Source organism: Lepisma saccharinum, chromosome 15, assembly GCF_977018435.1.
Source record: "Lepisma saccharinum chromosome 15, izLepSacc3.1, whole genome shotgun sequence".
Classification (NCBI taxonomy): Eukaryota; Metazoa; Arthropoda; class Insecta; order Zygentoma; family Lepismatidae; genus Lepisma; species Lepisma saccharinum.
Genome location: NC_139243.1, coordinates 13,685,915 through 13,706,268, shown reverse-complemented (window position 1 = coordinate 13,706,268; position 20,354 = coordinate 13,685,915). Strand labels below are relative to the sequence as shown.

At 36.3% G+C, this 20,354-nt stretch overlaps 1 protein-coding gene across 1 annotated transcript; it reads left to right on the top strand.

Moving 5' to 3' along the window:
- Positions 1-1,562: 1,562 nt before the first annotated feature.
- On the top strand, positions 1,563-19,179 carry LOC145999606 (uncharacterized). The gene is made up of 2 exons (XM_083136666.1): positions 1,563-1,606; positions 17,849-19,179. Exon 2 carries the CDS (start codon positions 17,880-17,882, stop codon positions 18,915-18,917), a length of 1,038 nt encoding a protein of 345 aa, XP_082992792.1. The 5' UTR covers positions 1,563-1,606; positions 17,849-17,879; the 3' UTR covers positions 18,918-19,179.
- The last annotated feature ends 1,175 nt before the right edge of the window (positions 19,180-20,354 follow it).

Below are 20,354 nucleotides of genomic sequence, written 5' to 3'. Positions count from 1 at the left end.
TTTGGGGGAAAAAATGGGATTGTTGTACTATAAATAACTTACTATATATTAAGCACGCTATCATTATTCTATAAACTCAAACATATAAGATTGAGTTTACAAATGAATGCCTATATGACGTAGGAATCTGACTTCTATTTTTAACACAATTGAATTATCACTAAGCATTCTGATTCAAAATTTTATGCATCAAATAATAAGTAGTAAGAACCAGAAGATCTTGCTCAGGATAGGGACATAAACCTTCAGGTTTAAGAAGGATAGAGAGTTAATTAGTTAGAACCAGAAGGTTCTGAAACTCTACATAAAAGTAACTACATAATGCATGAATAGCAACTTTTTATGTCTATGGTTTGTGCTTTGGTATTACATGTGATAATAGAAAAGGGATAATTTTCTAGTACAACAGGACCATCCTGAAACAATTGATGATTACATTATTGATATACTTTTTAGATATTTGTCACTTCTATAAAGGGTGGTCCAAAAGTAGGTATACCATATATACCACTGTCGACCTGGCATTGTTGTTTGTAAGTTCATTATCCTTTTCAGATATCTTGATACTGTGAATGATGGCTGGTAATTTGAAAGTACACAGTCGTAGTACTACCATAACTTCTTGTTGTTGTTCATTAATTGTTGATGAATAAAGTCACTGGTACTGTACACCTACTTTTTTAAGCCACCCTGTATAATTTGCCCTTGCCTACTGGTGGCTGAATTGTTACACACTGTGTAAGTGGATATTGTTGATATCTTTGTCATTGAAAAGTCTTGTTGTCTTATTGTTGCAAAATTGTGATTAAGAATTCTATTGAGTGCACTCATTGATTGTTGTTGCAGACAATGAAATTGAAATGCTAATCAATCGATGTTTTTTTTTTTTGTGTGTGTTATGGCTCATGGTCTTGAGACCAAATTAACTGTGCATTCAATTGTTATATTTGTCGATGCTCATGCAGATGCATCTGTAGCGGAAAGTATCGGTTCGAATTTATTTACCGAAAACAGGCCATACTTTTCCGGCATTTTGGTATTTTGCAAGGTCCGCAAAAATGCCAAGCAGCACTTTCTTGGAGTATCATTATCTTCAAAGTCATGCAAAATTGGAAGTTTATTTTATTTTGCACTAGTTTTGTTTGAAAAAACTGAATTTTGTAATAACATGTAATTTTATATGATCCTTGAATATTTTAAAATCTTGGTAAATTGATGCACATAATTAGAAGAAACAAAAGAAAAAAGGGGATAAAGATGTGAATTCTTTTGAATATAATACTGTGTAAATTAGCAGCTACTCAACAGGTTCATCTAAAAAAAAAAAAAAACGGCCAACGTTTCATTTTTGAAAAGTCTGCACATGCAAGCAATTGTGTGCCCTTTGTTTTGGTTTCTATACCTCTGGTTAGTATTCCTGTTGAACAAATAATACATTTACATATTTGTGAGTACGTCAATTATGAGCCTATTCTATTATCTTTTCAATGACTTGCACATATCGGTAATTTGTTAGAAAATGTAACTACATTTCACTCTTGTATTATTTTTCTTTCAGATACCTGAACAAGAACTATGTGGAAGGACAGATCCAAAATGTCCCAAGGTCAGTTATGTATTTGCTAGTATCTACAGGACAGTTAAGTGAAAAAGAGCAGCCAAAAGATGATACAGAATGTGTCAATAGAGAAGGAAATTTCGAGACTGAACCTTCACCAAAAATCACTGACTCCACAGCAGATATTGATGAGCAATATATATCCTCCATCTCCAACGAAGATTTCCCTGGCAAAGGACATTTCATGGCCCAACCACACTCCATGAGGGTTCACACCAAAGAGAAATCTTTCAATTGTTCTGTTTGCAACAAGGATTTTGCCCATAAACGTAATCTCAACGTTCATATGAAGCTTCACAGCACACAGAAGGCATTTAAGTGTTCATTTTGCAACAAAGGTTTTAATAAAAACTGGAATCTTAAAGTACATATGATGCTTCACACCAAGCAGAAACCTTATAATTGTTCAGTTTGCAAGAAAATTTTTGTCTTTGAAGAAGACCTTAATATGCATATGAGGATTCACACCAAAGAGAAACCTTTTAGTTGTTCAATTTGCAACAAAGAGTTTGCATATAAATATCGATTAAATATGCATATGAGTGTTCACACCAATGAGAAACCTTTTAAGTGTTCAGTTTGCAACAAAGATTTTAAACAAAAATGGGATCTCAAGATACATATGAGGTTTCACACCAATGAGAAGCCATTTAAATGTTTCATTTGCAACAAACAGTTTGCCCGGAAAGATAACTTTAATATACACATGAGGCTTCACATGAACGTGAAACCCTTCAATTGTTCAATTTGTGACAAGAATTTTGCCCGTAAAGTAGATCTTAGTATGCATATGAGAGTTCATACCAAGGAGAAGCCTTTTGTTTGTTCAATTTGCAAAAAAGATTTTGCACGTAAAGGAGATCTTAATGCACATGTTAGAATTCACACCGATGAAAAGCCTTTCAGTTGTTCAATTTGCAACAGAGATTTTGCTCGGCAAAATTACCTTAATACACATATGTTGCTTCATAGCAAAGAGAAACCTTTTAATTGTTCAATTTGCAACAAAGAATTTACCCGGAAATATAACCGTAATATACATATGAGAATTCATGACAATGAAAATCCTTGTTGAATTTGTGACAAAGATTTTGCATGTACAACATAAACTTACATGATGAGATTACAAAGAGAAACCATTGAAGCTATCTACACAGGATATACCCAGGCAATGATCTCTTGATCATTCTTGAAGTGTTTAGAAATCAAATGTTCAGTGCTTCTCAATGAAATTGCTTGGAAATCTTTTGAGTCTGTGCACATCTCACTCGCAGTAGGATCTTGGCATCTGTGTTGTAAAAATTAGTTGTTTAGTCTACAAGTCTGTAGCAATGTTTTCATTGTCCGGCAGGAATCTCACTCTTGCTTTCAAATGACAAATGTGTCAGCAGTAGTTCCAACAGAAGCCATAAATTACATAATGCTGATTTTATATATCTCCTATGTACACATGGCTTTTGATATGATTTGTATGGCAAAACATTCACACAACATTGAAAAATATTGGTCCTGCAAAAGATGTGTGTCAAACGAAATTCCTCCACCGAGAAAAATGGATAAGTAATATTTTACTCAAACATAAAGTTGATAATTATTAGTTTCATCTATTTTTATTATGTTGTCAGGTGTACCTGAGAAAATGGTGTCCACATGTTTACAACATAAACATGTTTATGTTTTCTGTTGTTCAGTAAAATTAGACTTTTTAACCAAAAAAATGAACAATTAAGGTTTCTGACTGTAATATCATACCTACTTTACTAAATGTCCACTAAAATCAAGTCCATGCTTTAGCCACAATACTAAAAACTTGTGGCCACTTTTAACATGGTGACCTGAAGATTTTAGTTTACATTTTTTTTTCTAATATTCCTAATCCCTTACATTTTGTGAGGCATATTATGTCAATTCATCTAGAGTAGAGGGCAAATATAATATATTGTTAGTGAATGACTACCATATGAAATGTGACCATATTGGCTTCACTCATTTGAAACTTGTAGACACTTCTTTGCCCTTTTTAGTAGTTTTCTTAGCTCAATGTGCATTGACAGAAATGATATAAACACTTTTGGTACTGTCCCATTTTTGCTTTAATTTAATTTGTATGGCTATATGAAATTACAATGTTTACGTTAATTTACTTTGGCTTTCATAGAAAAGTATATGGTGGTATCCTGATTTTTGATTTTCAGAATTTAGTTTTTTCCCAATATATATTCACTTTGAATGGTCCCAATGTAGCTGAATATCCCAAAATTTTCCTACAATTTTTTTTTTCACTTTGGTACCCAGGAAAGGTAATATCGAAGTTCCTCTGTATTATTCACAGTTCTAACATTATAATTTTAATGGACTAACTTTCTAGCCAAATTCCCTGCATGCTTGAATTCTTTAGATTTTTAAATAAAATTAGCTAATTTTACTGTACTGCTTATAGCCAGTTTGTAATGATTAAGATTAGTTTCTTGCTTTTGAAAATTATATTTTTTGTTCAAGTTTGGGTTGCTTGTAGATTTACTTTTTGTGTATCATAAAATAATGGTTTGTACTGGTTGAAGAATTCTGAAAGAAAATATATTTAAAATATTTTCCTTTTGAGAAATCAGAATTCAATTTCAATGAACTGGCAGAAACTTAAAAATATGTTCTTGTTTTTTTTTCTCTTCTGTGTGTAATATCATGTCTTTTTAATAAAACACTGTATGTAACTTCATTGTGTATTTTATTGTGGATGTACCCATCACAGAAGATTGGTGTTGAAACCCACATCTAAGCTGAGTAGCCTTTTGAATGCACACATTAAAACTTCCATGTATTGTGTGTGCATATGCATGGACGTCCGCAGGATATTTTCTAGGGAGGGGCAAGGAAGGTATTTTTTTTTTCCAGGGGGGCAAACAAGGCACAGTTTCCCCAATAATAGTGTTGTTTTCTCTAAACAACATTGCTTAAATTTGAATTTATCATATTCATGCAATAATTCACACATATTATTGTGACTGAAATGAAATTATATGTGTGAAATATATAATTTTAGGTTGACTTTCGTTTACCAGGGGGTGGGCACTGCCCCCCCCCCTTTCGGGACACCCATGTGCATATGATGTTTCACACTAAACAGATTTTACCCATGAAGGAACTTAATATGCATATAAGAATTCATAACAGAAAACAAATAATATGGACAAAATATGACCAGAATATAGAAAGGAGAGCATGAAACCACAATGGTGAACTTTATCTTCATAAAGGATTCATATTTTCTTCTTGAATATGTGGAATACTTGAGAATTGTTTTTTTGTGAGTACAGATACTTGGCAACATTGCTGTTCATTCTTTGTTTCATGCTGCTTCAGTAACATTGCGCCATGGGGGATGGGTAGAGTTGAATTCTTGTTAAATAAACATTTTCATCTTTTTCTACTTGATAGAGCAAAATTTGTTTTTGTAACCCTATCCTCGACTCATATCCCAGTCTTGTAATGGGGGTTCTTTGTGAGTGTTCCTTTCACATTTTCATCAATTTATCACTCATCCTCATCTACAAGATTAGCCAAAATTGGCATAAAAGCTAAGTGATACAAATCAATCAATTATTCTTCTGAAGCATTTCACTAGGTAGTCACAACAAATTCTCATCGATTTTCATTTGGATATTTTTGTATTTTTGTTTGATATGTTTAGATGCTCAGAAATTGGTTAATTTTATTTTTATATTTTTTGTTTGTCAGTCTGTCTTGTGTTGATCATTACAACACCAAAAGCATCCTTATTCCAGCAAGGGGCACAATATCTACGAAAGTCATTTTAGTCCATGTCTCGGGCAATGTAAACCCCAAAATCATATTTCAGATTCGTATTGTCCTGGCGAAACAGGCATAAAAGATTAACATTTTCGTGAAGTAGTTTTTGGGAAGCTTTGAAAATGTTTGAGCCAGATAAAAGAAGCCGATGCTCTGTGAGAAAGTTATGAATTTCATTTTGGATTTCTAAAATCAATGTGTAAAATATCACAACGGAGTTTACAACACATTTGTGGAGTGGTTTTACTTTGGACAAAGGTGGCATGCGTAATCCTTCATACAGTCTCATGTATTGGTGGTATTTGCATTGCTCTAAACTTCTTGAAAATACATACAGATGCCTGTTCTTCCAGTCGAGGAGCAAGTAGGAAGTTATTGATCAGCATTGTGGTTTTACCACAGCATGATGGACCAACAGTGAGGCAACAAATATGAAAAAAAAATACAGGAAGAGAATGAGGAAGAGTGACAGAAGGGCGAATAAACAAAAATGGTGTAAGAAACAGTAAACACTTACCACAAACAAAAGGATATGTCTATATTTCAAGGCTAGTACCTCATTATCACAGCAGAGTGGCCATATATATAATACACACACATACTTTTTATGTTAAGATTGGTGTTCTGCGCCTGGCATTCTGTTCATATGATCACGCTTCTGGCATCAATTGAACTGTCTGCCATGCTTGGCAAACACAACCAGTTAACTAACAACTTGCCTTTACTTTTACGCGAAACTTTTTCAATGAGTATGTCTGAATGTATACTTTTACTGGGCTCTTCTTCATAGAAGCCACCTTTCATCACATGTGCCTGCCACCATGTAGCAGGTAGAACTGTAGCCATAGTAAAAAGTTCAGCTGCAGCTTTTAGTTTCAAATATGCTTTGAAATTTGCTGATTCTTACTTGGTCACCTATTTTAAAATTTGTTTTTTGATATTTAGGACAGTATATGATGAATCAATCTCTGCTCATTGGAGGCTTTGTGAATATTGTCCTGTGAAGGGTGGTGTTGTAGGAATCTATCAAATTAGATAACACACTTGTAATTGCCTTGGAGCGTAAATTGTTTCCACATGCAATTTTTTTTAGAATACAGTTAAACATTCCATGATGTTACTGTAAGTTACTTAGTGGTTGATGTACTGATGCATCAAAAGTTGTAATGTCGAGTCTGCCTTGCTTAAAAATATGAATGTTTCAACTACCAGAGTGTCAGATTTAGCTTTTAAAGAAGCTGTCCAAGCATTTTTGCTAGAATTATCAATTACAGTAAGCAGGTGATTGTATCCTGCACTGTTCAGATTTTGCAAGTATGTGTTCGTAATAATGGCAAGCTCCTTTATGAAGTTCATATCTAAACCCTTGCCTAGGCATTGAGTAATAAATCATGCTTAAACAGGATCACCAATGCAATAGGGTTCTTTGCATGTAGTTCTTTTTTCTTGTTTTGTGAAAACATCTTGTGTCCACCCTCCACATCACAAACAGTCAACCTTTCATTACAAACCTTTTATATTGACATGTGGCATTGTCCCAATAAGCCACTGGAATAGTCTGAGCTTTGCTTGTTAATCAGACTCATAGTCAAGACTCATGGAGGTGAATCATAACACAGTATGAACCGTTGATAAGGTGAGGATGCAGTATTTAAAGTAATATGCTCTTAACAAAGATTGAATTTATGATGCTCTTGAGTTCAAAAGCTTTGAGTGTAAGTAATCTAATAAATCTCAAATCTATAGCTATCACTGCATGTCATTTCTGAAATCAATAAGATCCTTCACCATTTCCTGCCTCTGGCTGGGTCGGCATAGAAGTCAAGCCTCTTCATTTTTCCTGGTCTGCCATCACTCCTCCCTTTCCACGGTGTTCCAATATTGTCCTCTTCTCCTAACACTCTCTGCTATCTGCTCTTTCCACCAACTTCGTCTCCCCATGGCCTTATTCCCACTCCTTGTGAATTGTAAGCTCGGTAACATTATCTCAAATTTCAGAATGGGAGGGTTTTATCCGAACAGAGCAGTTTGTACTTATGTTTAAAGTTTGCAATTTTGTACTAAAAGCTGCTAGACTAGGCACATGAGTGGTGGTGTTTTCTTCATATAGTCCAGGAAATGAAGGCAAAAAATGGGGGGTTGTCGGAAATAATTAGGGGAAAGCTGAATTTTGGTGCATTGTTAGACCATCATAAGAGATGTATTTTCCCAAAAGTCCCTGCCCCTCACCCCATAGCTTCCCCCCCCCTGAACATTCAATATGCAGTTTTATGAAAACGTCCATATCTCGGAAACTAGTGGACATATTGGGATGTTCATTTTGTAATTCAGTGCCAACATTACTCCCCTACTCTCGCTGCATTCCGCAAAAGTGCGCACATTTTGATGTTTTTCGTTCATATGTGTTACATTTAAACAATATTTTTAATATTTTGTAACATTTTGAAGTAGCCCGTATGCTGTAGATGGATAGAATATGCAATTTTAATTGTCCTATTTTGAAAATATTAAAATGACCTGCATGCAAATATTTGTATTAGTTACCTCAGAAAAATATCATTGTTGTCTGTCATTCTCATATTGTTGAACTCTACACATGGCTGTTTCAAGTACTTTTTCGTAGCCTAGTTACACTCTGTACATTGAATCTGCAGAGCAGCACTACACAAGAAAGCGAGTGGACGGAACAAAGCAGTGCCCACTGCTGCAAACAGTTGGTAGCTGCAGCCACATTTCCCCTCCATGCACTCACGCACTCATTGGTCGAACCCTCTCAAGTCCTACTTGTGCAGAGGACTTGTTTTTGTTCAGTCTATTTGGCACTCAAAGCTCAAATTAGTACATTTGTGATAACAGGATAGAAGGTATGACCCTATTGTAGAACGGTTGTGGATTGCATCGGCTGCTGATGTAATAATAATCAAAGACACCCAAAAGATGGTCCATAGATCTGATTAACTCGCTTCACATGAATCAATAAGGTGTGGAGGAAAGAGAGCAGAGAAGAAAATTGGTTATGACTCTGTGTAGATCAATAGCAATAACTAATGTGATAATATCAGTTGTTAGGCAATGGCCATTTCAATCACCAATTGAAATTTCACTGACATTACCGTTCCATTGGCTGTATGGAGTTGGATGGCGTAGTGTAAACACTGTCGACTTATTCCAAGGAGGTCTAAGCCACGTGACAGGTTAAGTTTGCAGCAACTTTTCTCATCGTATAGACCCAAACGTACGCGCAGAATTTAGTTCCTCTACAATTTGCCTATTTTCTAACTGTCTATGATATGAACACCTCGACGGTTGAGGCAAGACTGGCACAGGATATGCTGAGTGCCGCTCTTGCGTGGAGTAATACATAAAACCTGCTGCAAACTTAATCTGTTAGGATCCTTCTTGAAACTGTAGTTCAGTCTCGAGTAGCCTTTCTGCGTATAAAGTACCCTTAAAACCAAACTCAAATAAAAACTCCAGTTGTCAAAAAGAAACAAAGAAAGCAGGATTTAAACGTGAATGAATCAAGAACTATAGAAATCTTGAAGGCATTGCTTGAGGTGAAAAATGTTATCTGGGGGAGCCATGGGGTTAGCTGGGGGGTGGGGGTGCTCCTATGATTTAACACTGTAACAATTAGATAGTTTTGAAGTTTGTAACTGTAGCTTCATAATTCAAACAAGCAAATCGTATTAGAAAGCTCATTCCAGATTTGGATGAACTGCTTCCAAGTGCATCAGCAGCATGTCAACATATTTTCAGGGCTCACATACAAATCAAGACATGGTTTGGAAACAAACTTCAACATACTTACTGGGGATTAAACGTGGTTTGAAACCAATAACAACCACCCAATCTGTTGCTATGACAGTCTTCGTCTAATTTCATGTGGCTGCAGGACACTTTGTGGATACTTCCGTGGTTGGCGGAGATCAGGATATAACTGCACTGCTATGTGCGAGCACTGCAACAGACTTTCCTGCCACAATTCTCTAATGTTTGCTCAAGAAAATTAACTACATTTTCAACATTAGTTATAGAATATCATAGATCCCTCTAAATATCGTATGTTTGTGTACATAAAATGAAGAATATTTTCAAAGAGGACTAGATATGTTGCATTCTGTCTCAGGAAACTCTGGAGAAAGAAAAACAAAAACAAGTCCTCTGCGCAAGTTGTACTCGAGAGGGTTCGACCAGTGAGTGCATGGAGGGGAAATTTGGCTGCAGCTACCAACTGTTTGCAGCAGCGTGCACTGATTTGTTCAATCCACTCGCTTTCTCCCCTTCTCTACTCATGTGTGCAGTGCTGCTCTGCAGATTCAATGTACAGAGTGTAACTAGGCTACGAAAAAGTACTTGATACAGCCATGTGTAGAGTTCAACAATATGAGAATGACAGACAACAATGATATTTTTCTGAGGTAACTAATACAAATATTTGCATGCAGGTCATTTTAATATTTTCAAAATAGGACAATTAAAATTGTATATTCTATCCATCTACAGCATACGGGCTACTTCAAAATGTTACAAAATATTAAAAATATTGTTTAAATGTAACACATATGAACAAAAAACATCAAAATGTGTGCATTTTTTGCAGAATGCAGCGAGAGTAGGGGGGCGGACACAGCGAGTGAAAGTGTGTGTGTGCGTTCAAACTTTACTCACTGCAGTGCAAATCTTAGTAGCAAGCTTGTCTTTATTACTATCAAATTAAAGATAATTTTATACTCTACAACTTTTGTCTCGATAATTTTCCAATATTATTGTTGGATCGAGAAATAAAAGACTCGCTGCTAATATCCTTTTGACTATATTCTCAAGAACATGTACACAACACAGTAAAAAACATGACAATCTTCATACTTTTTCTGCCCGGGAATGACAGTAATGTAACACAGCATAGAACAAACAAAATACATCACAGGCTTATTGTCCAGAAAAAGAGTAAACAATATTGCCAGGTGCCAACTCACATAATATCTAACAATTATCATTCATAAAAAAAATATAGTGCCAAGAAGAAAAAGCAAGTATAGAAATTTACATTTTTTTCATTTTGCCTTAGAATTACTCAAAAACCATTTGGAATATTTAAAACATGAAGAGGACCAAATTTATAGAGAGTAATGTTGGCACTGAAATTAAAAAAAAAAGCGTCCCTTTATGTCCAAGATATAGACGTTTTCATAAAACACTGCATATTGAATGTTCAGGGGGGGAGGTAAGGGTGAAGCTACAGGAGGGAAGGAGGAGGGACTTTTGGAAAAATACATCTCTTATGATAGTCTACTATCAATACGCTAAAATTCAGCTTTCCCCTAATTATTTCTGTCAAAAATCCTTTGTTTACTGGGCTATTAGCATGAGCGTCCGCAGAATTTTTTCCAGGGAGGGGCAAGTAAGGCAATTTTTTTCCATGGGGGGGGCAAAGGAGGCATATTTTCCCCCATAATAGTGATGTCCCTTCAAAAAACACTGCTTCAGTCTGAAATTATCATGTTCCTTCAACGTCCTTATAATAATTAACATAAATTACTGACAACTGAAATTATGTGCGAAATATATATTTTTTGTTGGACATTAATTTTCCTTGCCCCCCCCCCCTTTCATGGCTATTAGGTCCCAACTTCATCTTTAATGTTAATGAGAATTTGCTGAATGCTTTCGAACGTAAGTTACAAACTTTTCAATGTAAAATAATTTACTTGAGTTCTCAACTCTGTGAAGAGCATGTGTAGTTTTGTTAGACTCTGATTTGTAGATAGGACAGTTGAAGTTTCTTATAATTTTGCACACAAAAGGTTATCTACTACATATAAATTTCAATGGAAAATGCAACTCAATCAGGACTCAAACCCAAGATTCTGGCATAACCTGTCATTGCTCTACCAACTGAGCTACTGAGCCAGGCAGACATGCTCGAGCCTGACTTTCTCGCTGAAATTTCTACATACAGTGGGCACCCTCTTAAGCAGCCTCGGTTCAACTGGAGAAGGAACCTGTCACGACGTGTTGTCTATAGCCTCCAATTTTTTGTTAAATTCTCTATAAAATTCTCTATTCAGTTGTTATTGTTTTGTTCTAGCAGCGTACTGTACCAAATGTGGTTATTTTTACTCAGTTACTGTACAACAATTTTTGTTCGCAGAATGAGTGAGAAACGAAAATGCAATGTAGTGACAATGGAACAAAAATTAAATGCTCTAGAACATTTAGACTAAGACAGACCAGTGAAATGTATCTGTAATGAACTCTGTGTAGTAAAGAGTATGGCCAACAACTGGTGCCGGAATCGTAAATCCATTCAAGATTTTTGTGTACATGTTGAATCAGTGAGTTTTCTGCTCATTTTGTGAAGTGATGTACAGGAGTGATGTTTACTGTATGTATTCCATAGTATTGTATGTATTTTTAAAGATGTAGTCTACAATTGTTTAGTTTAAAAATATATACTGTGCAGTAGTTTTCTGTGTTAAATTTTTTTCTGCTCATCTTGTGAAGTAGTGATGTTTATTGTATTCCACCATAATTTGGTTTAACCTGCCATTTCATTATTCGGCCAAGGGTCCCGTCCTGTGGTGGCCAGTTAAGAAGGCACCCAGTGTCAGTGGTGCAGGAACGGGGGGGTACAGGGGTACATTGTACCCCCGCAAATTTTTGAAGGGGGGTACTGTACCCCCTAAATCCGTAAATCGAGTTGTACCCCCTGTACCCCCCTTTGGTAATTTGACAGCAGACGGAAGGTGCTACTGTTAAAATTACCTATTATCAATTCGCCCAATAAAAAAGTATTATTGTTTATAAATTTTAAGCATTATAGTCCTTACCACAGAAATTCAAAACATTTAATTGTAAACTTATTATACTACATTGTGCTTGCTACTAGTTAGTTCATTGAACTAAGTTCTTGGAAACCTCTTTAAGGAGATGAAAATTGTTTAAAATGTGTGTGGAACGAGGGAATCAGATTGACTCTCAGACAATTACGCTGCAGACGATTGCTGCTTTGCGTAAGGGGGGGGTACACATTTCTAAAGCAGTGGTCGCGTCGGTTCGAAGATAAGGTACAAATCTTCATCAGAAGAGTATATGACTGGCCCCATTTTCTTTTGAATATTTATAATGGAATTTTCCGAAACGGAACACTTACACGAACGAGACGAGACACGACAGACCAACTGGGGGAGTGTTACAATGCACTCCTGCACCTCACCCATATTTTTCATAAATTTGTAAGAGGGTGTTGGGAAAACTATACTTAAACCTATATATTAAGATATATATATATATATATATATATATATATTTAAAAAATAGAGTGCCGATTGGCCTATCTGAGAATGAGGTGAATTTGGAATAAGTTTTCATAACTTCAGAGTGGAAATCGAAAGAAAAATAAGCACAAACAAGAACGAGAAGGACCTCACCACACAGGAGACGAGATGAGGCTGTGACAATTCTCGACTCATCACATCGCGATATCATTCCTAGGTGAAATGAAATCTTTCCTAGACATTTAAACAGGGTGCAATTTGCGATTTTATCAGAGGGGGGACTATTTTTTACCTATGTATTAGGTATACTTATAATTGGACATAAATTGCTTAAAATCTAATTGTGATATCGAATGCAACACAAACACAACGCCATTTTATGTTAAACTCTAAAGTCAAATTGTAAGAAAATTACATTAGTCAGATGAATGCACGAGATAAATGAGACTCACTGCAGGTTCTATTGGTAGATTTTGGATTGGATTTACAAGGTCTCTGGGAGTAAGATGGGAATATTTGATTGATTGATTTGGTTTATTTTACTTCGCATTTCTGCCACTTTTGGCTAATCGCGAAGATGAGGATGAGTGATGATGATATGATGAAATTGATGGACACTAAAAAATAACACCCATGGGCAGGCCAGGATTCGAAACGGGGATCTCAGGCGTCATAGCGCGCTATGCTAACCCCTCCGCCACGGAGTACGGCGAGGTGGGAATGTGTTTTGGATTTTCTTTGTAGATGTGAAAATCTTTAACTGTGACGCGCACATGCTTCTGCTTACATTAAAGTTTACATTTTCACATGAACGAGAAATTGACATGTCATCCTAAAACACACGCATGTATCTGCATTTAATACCACTACATACAAAAATAAATCTTGGCCGGCTCTTCACATTGTCCACCAAAAATTGAAAAGAGAAAATAAACTTTTGAGCGTATGGCTTTCCTTGCTACTTCTGAGAGCTGAAGGATTTCGGTTTTGTAAATGTACCGAATGATACGTATTACTTTCAGTACTTGAAGAGCGTCATTAGGTACAGCTAATTATATTACAAATAATGATTTGTCAAATTTTTCACAAATATTTCAAAGTTAGACTTCTTACGAGTTGATTGGGAACCATCTGAACTCATTTTTTTCTTTTTTAATACAACACCCTATAGATGTCTGAGAAAATACCAAATACATGGCTTCTAAAAGGCATTGGATGTGGTACACATCTGCCATAAATTGTTTAGATATTTTTATGCGTAGCTATGGGACTTTTAAAATTAGAATGAACGGAACTGAAGTGGAACTCTATATAATGTAGTTTCTATATCCAGTGGGTGGGAGATGATTATTCCTGGTTGGGGTGGCTCAAGATCCCCCTCACTCCTGATTTTCCGTTCAGACCCACCGGAGCAGCCAGTGTTGTCACATCGGATTGGCAGAAAAGAGCTAAATCCCGCCTAAATAGGAATACAATTTCTGCGAAGCAAATAGAGGCAGAGCCAAGGCTGGATTGAACTACAACTGAGACCAGTTAGGTAATAGACGAAAGTATAGTTCCTTTGTGTGATTCGTGATTTGGACAAACCTTGCTCCAAAATACTAAGTTGGCAACAGTAGTACGTACAGCTGGGCTTGCCTTCCACAAAGGAGCGGAGTTCTGTCGTCTGCTCAGTGCTCACCACACAAACGTCAAACTGACCCGAGAAAAGTGTGGATCTTCTTCTTCCCCTTCGCAGCTCATTGCAAAGAAACGGAGACAGATGAACAATTGACAAGGGTCTACCACTATTCATTGGATTTTCGTGGTAACTGTCTCATGAGTGGTAGTTCTTTCTAGGAGTGTTTGTAGCTAAATCAATGTGCTGATAGCAAAACAAGAACGAAATGAACAAATATCTAGCTCGGAGAAATGGTTTCTTTACCGAAGGGGGGGGGGGGGGGTTGTAATAACGTCTAGCAGGTATAAATGTCGTACTGATAGCCGGCAACACTTTTTAAAAAGTCACGCCACGCCACTGGCCTTATATGTTTCAGAATTGTTATCTGATTTTAAAATCTGTTTTTTTTAAAACTTAAATTCTAACAAAACAATTAAAAATATTTATGCATATTTTGCATTAAATAACAGGACATTCGTGTGTGCTGTTCTAAAAGAGAATATTTCTCATGGCTTCACATTATACCTAGGTATCAAGGACGTTTTTGTGGGGGTCCAGGGGGTCCGGACCCCTTCCCCCAAAAAGACTTACCAAGTAGTAAAAGTAATTTATCAAAATATAATTGTTTAGCATTTGTTATACTCAATTTCCATCAATGCCAATACCATGCTTGAACAGCGTAACAATTAAAAGTTAGGGTGCGGCAGAAATATCTCCCGGATTTCATTTGTGAATAACAAAGCAACGATAGATGTTATGCAAAACTTTATTGCACAGTTAGAAAGAACAAGGTTTACCATTTTATTGCACATTAGCAAAGAACAAAATGTTCCAATTATTTTTTACAAAATTGCCACAAGTCACCATTTTGGGTGACATAGTTGACTTTGTTTTAAAATGATATCATCCAAATGCCGATCTGCACAGTGTACGCATTTCTGAAGTCTCGCCCTGAAGTTCTGCATTACCCTCCTAGTCATGTCTGGTCGGTATTGCCGCTCTTTCTTGTCTGGTACCATCTTTCAGATCATTGGCTGTCCTCGGCCTTCCTTGGTAAACTTCAGGTACTCCCACAGAAAGAAGTCGCAGGGTGCGAGCTCGGGGGAACGAGTTGGACATGGAAGGTCACTTCGAAGTGAGATCAGACGCCCTGGAAACATTTCACGTAGCACGTTCATCGATACGCGTGCTGTGGCACCATCCTGTTGGAACCACACAACCAATTTTCCACGTTCGTTCGATTGCGGCTGCAGGAAGTTGCGTAACATCCATACATAACGGTCAGACGTTACATTAACTGCGTGCCGTCTTCCTCAAAAAACTAGGGGCGTTCATGGAGTTGTCTTGGTACATATGGGAAACAAAATGGTAATCCTTGTTCTTTCCAACTGTGGAATAAAATTTTGCATAACATCTATCGTTGCTTTGTTATTCAAATCAATGAAATCCGGGAGTTATTTCTGCTGCACCCTGTATACTCGATGTTTTTTACCGCTGAACTTATTGGAAGGCAAGGAATTTGGCTCATACGGCTTTGAAGGATTCCAAAGATTTATGCACACTACTAATGATAATATCCATAAAATATTAATCAGGAACTTTACTTTTCGTTAATTGGATCTAACTCCTTTTTTGTTATTCAATAAATATTCAATTCTTTTTCTATCTGACATTAAATTCCTTGCCAGGGCAGTTGTTTCTATGCAAATCTTGGCGATTTTAACTACACGTAAGCTAGATAATGAATACTTGCTATTATATTTCTATTCTTTTACTATCTTTTACCTATTCATGTAATAATAACAATACAATATTAATTAAAGTACATATTTAATTAATTAATATATTAATTTAATTAAATATAATTATCCTAATTATTATTATTGCGACACTTGATTGGACATATATATATATATGGGAGGCTGAATTTTGTACCCCCCCAAATGAAAAACGTTCCTGCGCCACTGCCCAGTGTAGTAAATAACCCTCTGCCACATTATATGGCAATTTACAGACTAGTCACCGTTGACGTCAGCAATGTTTCTAAGGCAACAGATCCTGTTGCAGTATCCTTACAGGGACAATGTCAACATATGTAAAAACAGTGGAAGTGAAACCAGGACTGGGTCATTAGCCAAGTTCCTAGAGCAATGGCAAAGACCTTGGTTCTAGTCCTGGTTGTGCCTGCATTTTTTTTCTGTATTTTAATAATCTGCACTTGTGCTGAATTTTCCTTAGTTTGGCCACACTGCTTTCTGCACATGCATTCTTATCCATTTCAGAAACAGGGTACAAAGTTGGTCAATATTAATGGATGTGTCGTGTGTAGGCGTGTCATGCTGCTGCACATTTGTGCATAACACTTGTTTGACTTTTTGAATATCAATGCACATCCTCATGGAATAGCAAATTGTGAGGGAAGCCCTTGGAGAATTTCACCACTGATACACCTTCAGACCACAAAAACTAATCACTGCTCACTCTTCTTCTATGGTGCAAATGAAGAAAGGTATGTCCATGTATACCATGCAACATCAACAAAACATAAAAAAAGCAGTGATGAAGTGTTACGTTATGCCATTCACCAACTTAACTGCTTGGCTGCAAAAGTGTTTTAAATGTGAGGAGGCATAATAATAGAGGTTCTTGTTGCCCCTAACCAATATTTATTTAGGATTCACAGAAATCATGGGAGGGGGGGGGGGGTGGTATGTCCGAGCCAGATCAGAAGAAAATTAAACACTGAAAAAGCACTAAAATGTCTTTCTTACAGCTACCTCCTTAGGATTATATCTCTTTACTACCATTTTTACAGGATCCTCTTGGAGTTTGTGTAGATAGTGTTTGGTTTCCTTCTCTGAAGTTGTAGTTCACGAATATCTTACCAACTAACAAGAAATTCCACAACAATGTATTCACGAAATGAACTCTCTTTCTGTACCTGCGATACATGTGGATTCAACCAAAAATCACTGTACCTGTTGATGTTTCTGTGGTGCTAGCCCAGGGTTGGTGGGCATGGCCAAACCTCCTTGTGGACTCTACAGTGAACATACTAAGGTTGGTCACTTCCGACGACTCTCACCACTAACCCCTGACTGTCCTGGTGAACTCTCATCACCAGGGATGTGGTTGGTGTTTGCTGATTTACCACTCAAGGTCTGGCTCGTGATAGAAGATCAAATATGCACTAGAACAATGACAAATTCACACAATGTTGACATATGAATTCAGAAAGCATTATGGCCAACCTAAAGTAAATTACAGCAAAAATGCAGTTAATTATTGACTGACCCTAATATATTTGGTCTAAGTGGTAATAAAGTATTAATATTTATTCTTGTATAAATAGTATATTTACATTTTTACAAGTATGTCCCAATTAACAGTCCATTCTATCATCATTTCTTGTATGATTTGCACATATCAGTCATACCACTTTAGGAAGTGAAACTACATTTGCATCTTATATTGTTTTTTCAGATACCTGAACAGCAGCTATGTGGAAGGACAGATGCAAGATGTTCCAAGGTCAGTTACACATTTCCTAGTATCTGCAGCAAAGTTAGGTGAACAAGATCAGCCTATAGAGAATACAGAATGTCTCAGTGGAGAAGGAAATTTTGAGGCTGAAGTTTACAAGATAATTCCTGTCCATGAAGATGATCTTGATATCAATATGAGGATTCATACCAAAGAGAAACCTTTTACTTGTTCAATTTGTAACAAAGGTTTTACCCGGAAAACTAACCTTAATACACACATGTGGCATCACAACAGAGATAAACCTTTTAATTGTTCAATTTGTAATAAAGGTTTTGTCCGGAAACTAGATCTTACACTGCATGTAGGAGTTCACACTAAGGAGAAACCATTTAATTGTTCAATTTGCAACAAGGATTTTGGCCATAAATGTCAATTAAATAAGCATATGAGGGTTCACACCAAAGGGAAAACTTTTAATTGTTCAATTTGCAACAAGGATTTTGCCCATAAATATGATCTTGATATGCATGTGAGGGTTCACACCAAGGAGAAACCATTTAATTGTTCAATTTGCAACAAAGAGTTTGCCTATAAATGTAATCTCAATATGCATATGAACCTTCACAGGGAAGAGAAGCCATTTAAGTGTTCAATTTGCAACAAGGATTTTACTCGGAAAGATAAACTTAACATGCATATGAGGCTTCACAGCAGAGAGAAGCTCTTTAATTGTTCAATTTGCAACAAGGATTTTGTCAATAAATATCGATTAAATAATCATATGAGGATTCATACCAAAGGTGAAACTTTTAATTGTTCATTTTGCAACAAGGAGTTTGCCCATAAATATGATCTTGATGTACATGTGAGGGTTCACACTAAGGAGAAACCATTTAATTGTCCAATTTGCAACAAAGAGTTTGCCTATAAATGTAATCTCAATATGCATATGAAGCTTCACAGCAAAGAGAAGCCATTTAAGTGTTCAATTTGCAACGTAGATTTTACTCGGAAAGATAAAATTTACATGCATATGAGGCTTCACAGCAGAGAGAAAAGCCTTTAATTGTTCAATTTGCAACCGAGGTTTTGCCTATAAAGAACAGCTTAGTGTACATGTAGGAGTTTACTTTAAGGAGAAACCATTTAATTTTTTATTTGCAACAAAGATTTTAAATAGTTACACTGTTAAGCCTTGTTTCCATGTTAACAAATAATAAAACATTCAAATGCTGACTAAGGCAAAATTTATTGTATAAAAAATATACACTAAAAATATAACGTTTCCACCCTCTAACCAATAAATTGCACCTTGGTCAGCATTTGAATGTTTTATTTTAAATAGGGCTGAGCTGATACTGATGTATTGGTATTGGCTGATACCAGTAGTATAGGTATCGATAAATATTGGTTGAAATTTTCCCACTGATACCATTGTTTTTGAGTCATTAGAACCAAGGCCAAGAGCAACATTATATGTGCTTTTCAAAAGTTCATTCAACCTTCCTTGTGGCAGATTGGAAGAATTTTCGTATGTAGTTTTTTCAAAGAAATGCTGATCGCACCCCCACCCTCCTGAGAAGCAGATGATTGACAAGATCAAAGGCATGGGTAAAGGGAAAGCTGCAACCAAACTTCTTGAAGCCATGTACGAGGGTGGTTTGAAAAGTTCTCGGAATCACCACCAGATGTCAGTGCTAGGACAACGAGGTTCCTGCATAGTAATAGGCCATCCTTTATTAATAAACACGTGGCACTTCAGTGTTCTGGGTAGAGATCTGTGGTGCGGACGTCACTTTGTAGTTGTTCCCGTGCAGTGCTTTGTGAAGATGGAAAAAATCGAGATTCGAGCGGTGATTAAGTACTTCGTAAAGAAAGGTATGAAAGCAAAGGAAATTCATGCCGATTTTCTGAACACACTGGGGGAATCTGCTCCTTCATATTCAACTGTTGCAAAGTGGACAAACGAGTTTAAATTTGGTCGGGACAGCTTAGAAGATGATCCACGTAGTGGTTGCCCAAAATGTGCTACTACCCCAGAAATTATTGAAAAAGTGCATAAATTGGTCATGGAGGAGGCAAGTTCGTAAAGCCTGTCATTGTAATATATCTAACGAGTTCAGGGTTTTTGTATTTGCCCCACCATATACTGGGGCTGCGTAATCGTATAATGATCTAAAATAATTTTTATAAAATAAGAGCATAATGTATGTGTGACATCCCCACTTAGTGGTGGATATGCTTCGTAATATGTTAATATTTTTTTTTCTCTTTTACTTTGAGGTATTCAATGTGGGGTCGCCACATAAGTTTTCTGTCAAAAAAAACTCCGAGATATTTATAGGAGTCTACAAGAGGTATATTTTGGATACTTGGGATATTGTTTGGATAAGTTAAGGGTTGTCGGTAATTAAAAATTAAGATTTTTGATTTGGAGGGTGAGAAGGTTATTCCTATACTCCAGAGGTTATCCCAAAGTACAGCCCTTTTTAGAGCAAGGATG

What these genes read in the sequence shown, in the direction of transcription:
- LOC145999606 (XM_083136666.1), top strand. Translation starts at nt 17,880, where the DNA reads ATGCAAGATGTTCCAAGGTCAGTTACACATTTCCTAGTATCTGCAGCA.